This window comes from Arabidopsis thaliana (assembly GCF_000001735.4).
Source record: "Arabidopsis thaliana chromosome 1 sequence".
Lineage (NCBI taxonomy): Eukaryota > Viridiplantae > Streptophyta > Magnoliopsida > Brassicales > Brassicaceae > Arabidopsis > Arabidopsis thaliana.
Window position 1 is genome coordinate 5,920,534 of NC_003070.9, and position 12,151 is coordinate 5,932,684.

General features: G+C 36.1%; 5 protein-coding genes across 8 annotated transcripts; 4 read left to right on the forward strand and 1 right to left on the reverse strand.

Annotated features, from left to right (window-relative positions):
* Positions 1–8: 8 nt before the first annotated feature.
* On the forward strand, positions 9–950 carry AT1G17285 (uncharacterized protein). 2 transcript variants are annotated; one of them, NM_001332294.1, is made up of 2 exons: positions 9–579; positions 685–919. In NM_001332294.1, exons 1-2 carry the CDS (start codon positions 182–184, stop codon positions 752–754), a joined length of 468 nt encoding a protein of 155 aa, NP_001321624.1. In that variant the 5' UTR covers positions 9–181; the 3' UTR covers positions 755–919. The 2 variants fall into 2 exon arrangements, with proteins under 2 accessions (NP_001321624.1, NP_973849.1); NM_202120.3 differs by having other exon boundaries at positions 224–579; positions 685–950.
* An 848-nt stretch (positions 951–1,798) lies between these two features.
* AlaAT1 (alanine aminotransferas) lies at positions 1,799–5,867 on the forward strand. The gene is made up of 14 exons (NM_101591.6): positions 1,799–2,459; positions 3,059–3,109; positions 3,188–3,238; positions 3,327–3,392; positions 3,470–3,531; positions 3,618–3,696; positions 3,774–3,878; positions 3,967–4,077; positions 4,206–4,343; positions 4,439–4,634; positions 4,728–4,882; positions 4,993–5,067; positions 5,148–5,351; positions 5,444–5,867. The coding sequence occupies exons 1-14, from the start codon at positions 2,238–2,240 to the stop codon at positions 5,558–5,560; spliced, it is 1,632 nt and encodes a 543-aa protein (NP_173173.3). The 5' UTR covers positions 1,799–2,237; the 3' UTR covers positions 5,561–5,867.
* Positions 5,868–6,102: 235 nt separating this feature from the next.
* AT1G17300 (uncharacterized protein) lies at positions 6,103–7,251 on the forward strand (the record flags this gene model as incomplete). Of its 2 annotated transcripts, none has more annotated exons than NM_001332295.1 (2): positions 6,103–6,757; positions 6,854–7,251. In NM_001332295.1, the coding sequence occupies 2 exons, from the start codon at positions 6,371–6,373 to the stop codon at positions 6,905–6,907; spliced, it is 441 nt and encodes a 146-aa protein (NP_001320458.1). In that variant the 3' UTR covers positions 6,908–7,251. The 2 variants fall into 2 exon arrangements, with proteins under 2 accessions (NP_001320458.1, NP_173174.1); NM_101592.2 differs by having other exon boundaries at positions 6,461–6,757.
* A 140-nt stretch (positions 7,252–7,391) lies between these two features.
* AT1G17310 (MADS-box transcription factor family protein) lies at positions 7,392–8,300 on the reverse strand. 2 transcript variants are annotated; one of them, NM_001332296.1, is made up of 1 exon: positions 7,392–8,300. In NM_001332296.1, exon 1 carries the CDS (start codon positions 8,165–8,167, stop codon positions 7,481–7,483), a length of 687 nt encoding a protein of 228 aa, NP_001322190.1. In that variant the 5' UTR covers positions 8,168–8,300; the 3' UTR covers positions 7,392–7,480. The 2 variants fall into 2 exon arrangements, with proteins under 2 accessions (NP_001322190.1, NP_173175.1); NM_101593.2 differs by having other exon boundaries at positions 7,472–8,160.
* A 992-nt stretch (positions 8,301–9,292) lies between these two features.
* AT1G17330 (Metal-dependent phosphohydrolase) lies at positions 9,293–11,393 on the forward strand. Its single transcript, NM_101594.3, has 7 exons — positions 9,293–9,594; positions 9,748–9,778; positions 9,871–9,889; positions 10,270–10,367; positions 10,494–10,592; positions 10,724–10,896; positions 10,976–11,393. Exons 1-7 carry the CDS (start codon positions 9,433–9,435, stop codon positions 11,060–11,062), a joined length of 669 nt encoding a protein of 222 aa, NP_173176.1. The 5' UTR covers positions 9,293–9,432; the 3' UTR covers positions 11,063–11,393.
* The last annotated feature ends 758 nt before the right edge of the window (positions 11,394–12,151 follow it).

Genomic DNA, 12,151 nt, shown 5'->3' on the forward strand with positions numbered 1-12,151 from the left:
TAGGTAATGTGAATATGTGGATCTTTGTCTCTACATATGATATTGTATCATTGTTTCAATGTAGATGCTTGAGGAATATCATCATCATCGTAAGTAAATGATTAAGAATAAGATAAGTATCTCACCATCTGATTAAATAGCATTAGTCAAAGTAAGATCACGTGATCAGATCCCAATAACTATGTGTTCAAACACACATAAATCTTATTCTATAAAACCAACAAGCTTTAGAAGTCTCTCGTCTCTCTTTTCTCTAACACACATCTCCATCCAAGATTTTCTCAGTTCACAGAAAAACAGAACAAGAAAAAGTCAAGAGGTTTCAAGAGTCCTAAAGGAAATTTCAAGAAGAGAACTCAGAATGAAGAGATGCTGTTCAGTGGCTCTGGTTCTGTTACTTGTAGCTTTCTTTAGCAGCAAGTATAGTGTAGAAGGACGTTCTCTGTTAACGATGACACATTCGAGTCAAGCTGTGAGAGATTTGCCTGTAAGCAAGGAGATGAAGAAAGAGCCACTTAAGGGAGAAAATGATAGCTTCAGAAGAATCCCAAGGAGTGGCTCAAACCCTATACAGAACAAGTAAAGAAGATACGAGACACAATCTAGTTTTTCTTTTTTTTTATGTATCCCCAAAGATGAGTTTTAGGTGTAATTGACATCAAAAAGTGTTTCTTTTTGTATCAGGTGTAATCCACCGGTAGATGTTAAAGCAAGTAGGAAACAACAGCAGATCACAACATCAAGAAAACCTTAAAATTCCAGTTCTTTTTTTGTCCTTATTTAGATCCTCTACTTTCGTTTTTTTTGTAGAATAGGTACCTAGACATGTGTGCTTTTAATGCTGTAATCTACTTGAAATATATGAACTCATCTTTTAATCTTATTGATCGATCAAGATAGGATGAAAATTTAAAACGCCTCCTAGCTCGAGTAGTCTAACTTTCCAAAACTATTCTCAACCTCTTTAATCTTTTGAGTTCTTCTTCTTTTCTCTGCTTTGTGGTTTCTTTTATTTGACTTCAGCAGACTTATCCTCAGCCATAGCATGTTGTTCTCAGTGGTGCTTAAAACCTTAAATATAAAATGATCAACCTCTTTATCTATGTTCTCGGTTCTATATGCTTCAAAAATGCATCCTCAGATCCGTAAAAAATTGAAAGTTGTTCTGCAGGAAACCTCACAATATCCTGACTATTTAGCTGCCTATCTCGATATCCAGTGATTACTCCTCACTGCAAAACAGCAACAATGAAAGAAGTAATCACAGCTGTGAGCACTAGATTCCTTTTGACATGTAAGTTTGTACTTCTCTAAAACACCGATACAGATTGTTGAGATTGTTTACAAACTTTTGGACCAAGAAGAAACAAAGTGGCATCCAACACATTACTCAAAAATGACGTCGTTTTGCTGATCCCATGTATAATAATATTACTGTTATTAGGAAACGCTGAGAAAACCGCCGCCAAAATGACGTCGTTTTGCTGATCCCATGTATAATATGATGAATTTTTCCCACGAACCGGTTGGGCCGGAAGAGAGTCTCTAAACCGTAACTCGGCCCATAATGGCCAAATTTTGTCCAATTTCTAACAGCGTTTTACGCGCCGACTCCGACCAATAAAACACATGGTTTTGTCTGAATAATCCACGATCCAGAAGTTCTTTATCTCCAATTAATTGTTCATTATTATTATTAGTACCAAACTAAATTAAAAAGAAGAAGAAAAAACCACCTTCATTTATTACGACCTCTCTTTAGACAAATTTTTTGACTAAGAAAATATCATAAACGGCTAAAAGACTCGAGATTACGGATTATGGATTGAAAACACACAAAACAAAACAAAACAATAATAATAATCTCATTCCTTTGTTTGAAATTAAAAAAAAATCTCATTTACGTTTATTACATTCTTTTTTTAGATTGATTTTTCGTTGAAAAGATAAATATATAGATGGCTTTTGACAGAGTATTTGGTAAGAAAGAAAAAAAGAAAGACATTCAATATTCGTTGAAAAGGGTTTAAAGAAATCCGTTGAAAATAAAGGAAAACAAGATAAATTCTAAATCCGTGGACGGACAAAAAAATGTCAAAATCAGTGTGAATTGGAGAGAGAGAGAAGACAGGAATTGGGAAGTTTCGTCTTTCGAGCAAAACTATCGAAATCTAAATTTAGATTGAGAAACAAGCCAACAAGCTTTTTAGTATAAATCCCATACCACACAATCACAAATGCGGAGATTCGTGATTGGCCAAGCTAAAAATCTCATAGATCAGAGTCGTCGTCGTCAACTTCATCATCACAAAAATCTCAGCTTTGTCTCTCTTATTCCTCCTTTTTCTGCTCCTTCCGATTCTTCATCGCGCCACTTGTCTTCTTCTTCTTCTTCCGATATGTCTGCTTCTGATTCCTCTTCCTCTCTTCCCGTTACTCTTGACACCATCAACCCCAAGGTCCGTTTTTTTCTTAATTTTTCCTTTATTCTCGCCTTTTTGGGTTGCTGTTTGTTAGTGATTTGTGTTCTGTGTTTTGGATTATGTTTCCTCGATTGATCTGTGTCTTTTTGCAAGCTTTGATTTTGTTTTATACTCCGATGAAATTTTGTGATTTATGATTTGGTAAAGTGAAGAGCTTCGTTTAATTTCTTCGAGATTGCTCTGTACTTGATTTAGGGTTTATTGATCACCTGCTTGTGTTCTTTTTGGGCATCATGTTTCGAGTTTATGCATATTATGATTCGTATCCTCGTCTCCGCATCTTGATCATTGACCCTTGATGGATTTATTTCTTTTACGTATTATATTACTAGGTGATCCTTTGTTTATAGGACTATTTAGAATCCATTTTGTTCTTCAGCTTTTTGCGTATATTAAAAAAGTCTGTTGCTTTCTGAATTCTTCATTTTTGTTCTTCCTTGTGATTAGCTCATACTTTACAATTGAATAGTTTATTGTCGAGGAACAGTTCTGCATCTTAAATCTAGCTTTAGTGACTGATGTTTTGTTTGGTTTTTTTTATTCTAACAATATGGTTTCTTTTTGGGGGTTCTCAGGTTATCAAATGTGAGTATGCTGTCCGTGGAGAAATTGTCAACATTGCTCAGGTTAACATCTTTGTCCTTGATTGTATATTTCTAGTGGAGACTGTTTTGCTCATTTTGATTTCTGTTTCCATCTTACAGAAATTGCAAGAAGATTTGAAGACTAACAAGGACGCTTATCCCTTTGATGAGGTACGTTATAATCGGTTTAGTCCTTTTCGTGTTTTCAAGCTTGATTCTTTTCATGAGTGAAGCTTACAAGGTTCTATGTTTTTGGCAGATTATCTACTGTAATATCGGGAATCCTCAATCTCTTGGTCAACAGCCTATAACATTCTTCAGAGAGGTAAATAAGTGAGCTTTTATAGTGCTGGTTTGTTCCATATGTTAATCATGAGTTAGCTTGTAACATTTATATCTCAGGTTCTTGCTTTATGTTCCTACACAGCCCTGTTGGATGAGAGTGCAACACACGGTTTGTTCAGGTATCAAAAGTGGTTTATATGTTTCTTAGTTGTTTTGATTCTGTGGTGTAAGATTTTTTAACATTCAACTTTACAAATTTTATCAGTTCTGATTCGATTGAGCGTGCTTGGAAGATTCTGGACCAAATTCCCGGGAGAGCGACTGGTGCTTACAGCCACAGCCAGGTTTGTGGCATTGTGAATCTTGACAGCATTTCTCTCTCAATGATGATTCCCTCTCTTAATCTTCCGTTCTTCCTCAGGGTATCAAGGGGTTACGTGATGCAATTGCTGATGGAATCGAAGCCCGTGATGGTTTCCCTGCTGATCCTAATGATATATTCATGACAGATGGTGCAAGTCCAGGGGTAAGGATTATCAAACTAATCTTCTCGTAACTCGTAGAATCTGGAACACCTTGTTTTGAAGTTGACAGTGATGTTCCTCTCCTTCTAGGTTCATATGATGATGCAACTTCTCATAACTTCAGAGAAAGATGGAATCCTTTGTCCTATTCCTCAGTATCCATTGTACTCAGCTTCAATTGCCCTTCACGGTGGAACTTTGGTATGTTCGTTATCTTTGTTTATGATGATGATATCATTTTGACGCATTACTATATCAAATGGGAAAATGAATCTGTCTCCAAAGTTTCTTTTGTCTTTCTTCTCATTGTCGTCATGTTCTTCTGGTAGGTTCCATACTACCTTGATGAAGCATCAGGATGGGGTCTTGAAATATCTGAGCTGAAGAAACAACTTGAAGATGCTAGGTCAAAGGGCATCACTGTGAGAGCTTTGGCTGTCATTAACCCTGGAAACCCGACAGGGCAGGTAAATTAATCTTCAAGACTAAAACTCACAAATTTATACCGATGTGAATTTCATAGTTTCGTCTAAATTTGACCTCTGCTTTGTTCTGGTAAAAGGTTCTTTCGGAAGAAAACCAGCGTGACGTTGTTAAGTTCTGCAAGCAAGAGGGTTTAGTTCTTTTAGCAGACGAGGTTTATCAAGAGAATGTCTATGTCCCTGACAAAAAGTTCCATTCCTTCAAGAAAGTAGCCCGCTCTATGGGCTACGGTGAGAAGGATCTTGCCTTAGTCTCTTTCCAATCTGTCTCCAAAGGTTTGATACAAAAACAAATCTCTTAGTCAATTGATAATTCTGATCATTGCGATGGGAAACTAGTCAGAAAACTGAATTCATTATTTCTGACAGGGTACTATGGAGAGTGTGGGAAAAGAGGTGGTTACATGGAGGTTACTGGATTCACTTCTGATGTAAGAGAGCAGATATACAAAATGGCTTCTGTGAATCTTTGTTCCAACATCTCTGGTCAAATTCTTGCTAGCCTCATCATGAGCCCACCCAAGGTATAAAACATCTATATGACTTTATCATCACAATTGATTCAGTTTCCACCTGTTGGCTTGGACTTGCACATCGATAATTGACCTTAATAGCTTTTATTAAATTTGATCAGCCTGGTGACGACTCCTATGAATCATACATAGCAGAGAAGGATGGAATTCTCTCATCTTTGGCAAGACGTGCAAAGGTTAGCCATTTAATAGACAACTAGGAATATTCAAGATTAGAACTTTCTGTTCTTAAAGTGTTTGAACTCTAACCTTGCAGACTCTTGAAGAGGCTCTGAACAAGCTAGAGGGAGTTACATGCAATAGAGCAGAAGGAGCTATGTATCTATTCCCTTGCCTTCACCTTCCACAAAAGGCAATTGCAGCTGCTGAGGCGGAAAAGACAGCACCAGACAATTTCTACTGCAAACGCCTTCTAAAAGCTACTGGAATAGTCGTTGTCCCTGGTTCTGGCTTTAGACAGGTTTGAAAAAAAGAAATAGCTTTTTCTCCAAAGAACCAAAACTAAAACCTCACTTGCTGATATTGATTATGTCTTTGTTCGGTTTGATGTAGGTACCTGGAACATGGCATTTCAGGTGCACTATACTTCCCCAAGAGGATAAGATTCCAGCGATTGTTGATCGTCTAACTGCGTTCCACCAGAGCTTCATGGACGAGTTCCGCGACTAAGCATTCTGTTTTCAAGATCCCTCTATAGATTATATGAGTAATAATAAGAAAAAGGTCCCATGCCGTTTCTTTTTCATCGACTTTGTGTTTACAGAAGCTAAGATGTGAGAGCATTAGTTAGTGCTCTCTTTCTTATTCACTTTTTGTTCTGTTCTCTTTATAGTGAAAAACCGTAATATAAATTGAGAGAGTTTCTTATAAACGGTTAGTCAAAATGTAATCTCATCAAGAAAACACAAGATTGAACCATTGTTGAATTCCATGTTCAAAGTTTCGATTTCACAGAATCATTTTCGTTTGAAAATATAAATAACTGCATAAGATTAAAGATTGTGGAGAAAAGTAGTGATTAGTTGAGAGACAAAACAGCTGTTACCTGCAATTTATTCTTTCTGAAATTGGAGAATTACGCTAATACCTCCAAATTCCCTTAGTAAAATGTAGACAGTAGTCACGTTCTCTATTCACATGGCCACCATCTCTTAAACTTCAAAGCATGCACATGAGTTAGGTAATGTGTACTGTACATATGATAATGTAGATGCTGCTGAGTAATATCATCATCAGTAAATGATAAGGTAAGTGACTCAAAATCTGATTATTATAGCAGCAGTCAAAGTAAGATCACGTAATTAGATCCCAATAACTATTTCTTCAAACACACACAAATCTTGGTCTATAAAGCAACACGCTTTAGAAGTCTCTAGTTATCTAACTCATATCTCTATCCAAGATTGTCTCAGTTACTGTCACAAGAATAAGATACGAGCTTTCAAGAATCCTAACGGATTTACAAGAAGAGAAATCACAATGAAGAGATACTGTTCAGTGGCTCTGGTTCTGTTACTTGTAGCTTTCTTTAGCAGCAAGTATAGTGTAGAGGGCCGTTCTTTGTTAACGATGACACATTCGAGTCAAGCTGCGAGAGATTTGCATGTAAGCAAGGAGATGAAGAAAGAGCCACTTAAGGGAGAAAAAGATAGCTTAAGAAGAATCCCAAGGGGTGGCTCAAACCCTATACAGATTGACAAGGATCAGGAGAAAGCATCAGTTAGAGGAGAAAAAGATAGCTTCCGAAGAGTCCCTACTCCTACTCCTGCTTCTTCATCGCGTCACTTGTCTGCTTCTTCTTCCGATATCTCTGCTTCTGATTCCTCTTCCTCTCTTCCCGTAACTCTTGACTCCATCAATACCAAGGTCGGTTTTTCTTGACTCCACTCTAGAGACTGATGTCTTAAAACGTTTCTTGACTGCTTCTGATTTTTATTTGTGGGGATATAAATGATCACACAGGTTCTCAAATATGAGTATGCTGTCCGTGGAGAAATTATCAACATTGGTCAATGATGAGACTGGATGTGTTGAGGCCTGAGAGAGTCGGCTGGTCAAACACGTGAAAGAGAAAACCTAATTGCATGTTTAGGGATTAAGCTAAGACTTAGTCTATGTTATTATTCTGTGTCAATTTGTGTCGTGCAAATAAATAAGAGTGACTTGGTTTCCTTGTTTTAAGGAACCAGCATTCCAACCTTTCCCGTTTGTTCTTAATTGTAAGAATCACTTGTTTCCTTCGTTATTTGCTTTTTCTTGTACGCCTTACATAAAATAAGAAAACGACCAAGAGAAAATGCAGTTTCAATCTGCCAAAAATACTTCATGTGGTATATAAATATGGTACATGTGCAGGTCAAATCTTAAAAAAAATTGAAAGCTGGTTTAACTGATAGAATACTGTTCTACATTATGTAATATGTATGGTTCAAAGATTAAAAATCCAAACAACTGAATTTCCAAAGTATGAAGTATACAAGAGATGAAACAATCTGATGATCAATAGCATAAAATCATATAATTAAACTTAACAAAACTAAATAAAATATTTTAGAAATTCATTAGAGGAATACTTCACGACTGGACTAATCAATCACCGTTTTGACCTACACGGCATCGATTAACCCCATCCGTCAGATTTTCCAATTTTTGCATATCCATCGTTGGTTTCCATCCCATCACATTGATTGGCCATGCCGGAACCATATCAACCGTCCGATCGTTACCCATCGCCACAATCTTTTTCCCTATATTTTCTCTCAACATACTCAATGCTGCCATGTACTCCTCAAGCTCCTCTTCTGGCACACTCTCCACCGGACGCTCCCACCACGGTCTCCTACTTTCCTCATCCGCCGCGTTATCACCGGAATATCCCTCCAACTTCACCGGACTCTTACGAAGATACTTGTCTATCAATGCGTCTACATGGCCAAATCTGTAGATCCTATCGCATTTAGAGAACGTTATGACGGCGATTTTTGCGCCCGTGAGAACGCTCAATTCAGCGGATTTCTTGAACAGCCCACGACGGCGTTTCGAGAACGTTACTTGTCTCTTGGTCTCTTCCTCGATTTTCTTGATCTCTATCTTCTGTCTTCCTCGTGTCGTTTTAGGGGTTTGTGTTGTTGTCTCCTTTTTTGGTTGTCTAACCAACATGTTAGGGCTTTGAACAGAATCCTTGGGCGTCAAGCAAGTCATCGATGAAGTTTCTCTTTCTCCTTCCATGAACAAATCTTTCATGACTAACCGAGAGGGGAGAGATGAAAATATCATTAGGTTTTTCCTTGGTCGAGGGATTTATAGTCGTTCATGATTATGTAATAATAAAGGAATTAATTTGTCTTACTTTTCTTCGTACGTTTATGGAATGTTGTATTAAATGCACCTCCAATTAATTAATATTTTTCGGAATGATTCAATGAATCAAAGATAGCTTCTCGTAAAAATGTAAGACATGTGTTGTCTTATACAAAAGTTATAGAAATAATATAAAATCCGAGATACTACTTTCCATTTTAGTCGTTTATTGAATAATCGATTGTGAATTTGTGATACACATTATATTTATATAATATATGCATAGTCTACCTAAATATACACGAATCTCTTTTTACTATCACGTACACATATACAAACGTAGCATGTAGAACAATTATGTCATGCCAAGCAGAAGAAAAACATATGAGTATATGACGTCTTCTTGCCAAGAAGTGATCACATATTCAAATTACACATATGATATTTAAGAATTCCAAATATCACGGTAAAATGTCTAAGTGACAAATTGATCACATATTCAAATTAATTAAGTATCTCATTCGTGGCCAAGAAGTGATTTGATGACATCCTTGTTACTTGATTACAATCTATTCCATAGAACAAAAAAAAAAAAAAAAAAAAAAAGAGTTTAAGAACAGAAACTTGGAAAATAATCAATTATTGAACTACCTCTCTAGAAACAACTAAAATCCCGAATATTTATAAACACCAAAGCAGATAAACCACTTCATAACCAATGCAATTGAAAAGGTTCGGGGACAAAGATAAACCTTGAAATCTTACTAGGGAAAACACCAAAGACAATCTCCATTTCAATGGATCAAATTTGTTTTGAAAAATGTATCCAAAAGTCATAAGTTTATATAAATCGACCTTTCAACTTGACAAATCAGTACTATATAGCCAGCGATTAATGTAAAGAATAGGTTTTCTATAACAATCAGTACAGAGATTTTTAAAATAATTAACAGAAAGTGGCAAAGTTTGTGTAGTTTAATCTACAATAATATGTGAAAATATCTCTGTAAATTTAAATATTTTTTAAAAAAACATAAATAAATAAATTCTTTCATACGTAAGGGTAAAAAGGTAAAATGAGTAAATTCCTTCCCCGAATTTCTCTTTGACTCCGGTGGTCAACGTCGAGCCGAGACGGCAAACTTGAATCAATTTTAAAACAGAGCTTCCGACGCTGAAATTGCAAAATCAAAATCTCTCCAATCTTCGAAACTGAGCAGTTGAGAGAGAGAGAGAGATAGATGGCGGCGAAGACGATGAGGAAGGCGGAGGAGCTGGTGGAGAAGGCGATGAAAGGAAACGATGCTTCTCATGACGCCTGGCACGTGTGGAGGGTCCGAGACCTTGCTCTCTCCATTGCTCGCGAGGAAGGTCTCTCTTCCAATTCTGACTCCATGGAAATTGTGAGTTTGAAAAATCCCTAAATCTCAAAGTTCTAGTTCAGCTGAGCCTGATGAACCTTCTTCTAGTTAGTTCTTCTAGTTAGCTATAGCTGTTTATTGTCAAATTTCAGCTCTTTTACTTTAGAGTGAACCATTTCTGTTGATACTTTGCAGGTGGAGCTTGCAGCTCTTCTCCATGATATAGGTACTTGGTTTTATTTTCATTTCTGTTTTAGTAATGTGGTTCTAGTCCACAGGTTGATCATAATTCGTATCTCTTGCCCTCTCTCTTATCAGGTGATTACAAGTACATAAGGTTTGTTTCTCTAAGTTTTCTTTTCTTTTGAACCGCTTGAGTATAGACTAGTAATGTCCCTTCCAACATTCTTGATCACACTTCCAGGAAACAAAAGTGTTTACTTTTCTCATGAAACTCTCTAAGTTCCCTGCTTTTAACTTTGTTTTATCTAAACTGGATGAATAAAGAAACTTGGAAGTGTTTTGTTTGCGAATGCCATTAGGTAAAGCTTGTGAGAATTCCTTGTCAGATTTGCTTACCTTAGGATTGCTAGGCTCTACTAAGTGGAACTTGGTGTGGATATAAACATAAAAACTACTTAACTATGAATGCTGAAGATTGCTTTCCTTCCGCTGATATGTTGCTTCATGGCAAAAATAATTATAACCGGAATTCAGAGACCCTTCGGAAGAGAAACTTGTTGAGAATTTCCTAGATGATGAGGGTATAGAAGAGACCAAGAAGACGAAGATACTAACGATCATCAATGGAATGGGTCAGTTTCCAGCTCCTACTTTTTACTCAACATATCCAATCAACTATAATGTACATGATTTATCACTACAATTAAGTCATTCTGTTGTATATAAATTTGTGAACAGAACAAGTGTATTCTTTCCAGGTTTTAAAGACGAATTAGCAGGAGTAGCACTCTGTGAGTCTCTTCCAGAATTTGGGGTAGTTCAAGATGCTGATCGCCTTGATGCAATTGGCGCCATAGGTAAGAATACGTCTCTTTTCTTTAGTTGCTTTTGATATGTCATTGCCAAATATCTGCTTTGATGTCATGTGAAAATTCTCTATGTTATGGAATTTGTGCTATTAGTTGTTGTTGATCTCTTTCTGTTATAGGAATTGCTCGTTGCTTTACATTTGGTGGAAGCAGGAACAGAGTGCTTCATGATCCTGAGATCAAGCCCCGGACAGAGCTAACCAAAGAGCAGTACATTAAGAGAGAGGAGCAAACTACTATTAATCACTTTCATGAGAAACTCCTCAAGCTAAAGAAGCTGATGAAAACTGAGGTAAGTTTAACCGCAACTCTATTTTGACGCGAAAAATTTGTTTCGATTTGAGATTTAATGTGGATTGAAAACATATCAGGCGGGTAAAAGGAGGGCAGAGAAAAGGCACAAGTTCATGGAAGAGTATCTTAAGGAGTTCTATGAAGAGTGGGATGGGTCAACTTGAAAAGTTAAAAATGATAAATGAAGCAGAAAAGCAGAGGATTTGTTCAACCGGATTTTATTGAGTAAGCAGTACCTACCAAACCAATATGTGGTTTAGGTTTTAAACAGAGTGGCAACTCTCTCTCTCTTTTTATTTTTTGTTTAAGGCAACTCTATTTAAATAGCTCGTAATAACTATACATTTATAAATGTTAAAATTGCTTTGTTTTTAAAAAAAGAAAACTCTATTATTTTGTCAATGCCAATGATTGTGGAAGAAATCAAGCAAGGATTACACGATAGAGCCAATCGTTTTCTTTTCATAATTTTTTTTTTTACGCCAAAGTCAGTTGTTGTCTTTTTCGTAAAGGGTTTTATAAAGTCCAGTGGCTTTTTGTTTGTCAACTGGTTTAAATATTGACTTGCTATTTTCGTTTTTAAGTCTTCTTTAAATTTTATTAGTGGAAGATGATAAGATGTCTTCTGGATGTTTTAGTGGATCAAGTCATTGCGAGGCTATCTTCGGTCGGCCATAATATAACATTTACCTGGTTTGAATATCAGAATATGTATATTCTTATACCAAACTGACGTGATTTAAAAACGTATAATGACGAAAATTTAGTATTAGTGACATTTGTTTGTCTTTTGATACCTAGATAATAGTTTTCGTTCGTTGGGTAATCTTCATCTTATGTGTTGGCAGTTAAGATTCTTCTTTTACAATTTAAGTCTGGTTTTGCAACAACATACACAAAATACAAAATCAGGTTCTTGGTGGGTATATAAAAAAAAAAACAGTTTCATGTGAAGAACTTACGTTGGGAGTTTTACCAAAAAAAAAACTTACGTTGGGAGTATTCGAATACAATTTTACTAATTAAAAGACATAGTTGTTTACTTGTTTAGATTATAAATAGAAAATAAATCCTTTACGATAATTATAATACGACACTCCTTTTTTTACATACAATTATTCCCTTCTTCTATTTTTGTACTTTTGTTTGAAAACCAATTAATATTTGGAAAGAGTTTGCTTCGTACACAAGGAAATTTTGTTGAATTTAATAAAAATATATAATAATCGAGTGGACTGTTCATGTTTAGCCAA

Excerpts from the sequence above, each read along its gene's own strand:
- AlaAT1 (NM_101591.6), top strand. The coding sequence starts at position 2,238 with ATGCGGAGATTCGTGATTGGCCAAGCTAAAAATCTCATAGATCAGAGT. Across the intron at positions 3,532-3,617 it reads GCAACACACGGTTTGTTCAG|TTCTGATTCGATTGAGCGTG; the intron begins GTATCAAAAGTG and ends AAATTTTATCAG. Across the intron at positions 4,078-4,205 it reads CCCTTCACGGTGGAACTTTG|GTTCCATACTACCTTGATGA; the intron begins GTATGTTCGTTA and ends TTCTTCTGGTAG.
- AT1G17310 (NM_001332296.1), bottom strand. The coding sequence starts at position 8,167 with ATGATATTTTCATCTCTCCCCTCTCGGTTAGTCATGAAAGATTTGTTC.
- AT1G17285 (NM_001332294.1), top strand. The coding sequence starts at position 182 with ATGTGTTCAAACACACATAAATCTTATTCTATAAAACCAACAAGCTTT. Across the intron at positions 580-684 it reads TCAAACCCTATACAGAACAA|GTGTAATCCACCGGTAGATG; the intron begins GTAAAGAAGATA and ends TTTTTGTATCAG.
- AT1G17330 (NM_101594.3), top strand. The coding sequence starts at position 9,433 with ATGGCGGCGAAGACGATGAGGAAGGCGGAGGAGCTGGTGGAGAAGGCG. Across the intron at positions 10,593-10,723 it reads TGATGCAATTGGCGCCATAG|GAATTGCTCGTTGCTTTACA; the intron begins GTAAGAATACGT and ends TTTCTGTTATAG. Across the intron at positions 10,897-10,975 it reads AGAAGCTGATGAAAACTGAG|GCGGGTAAAAGGAGGGCAGA; the intron begins GTAAGTTTAACC and ends AAAACATATCAG.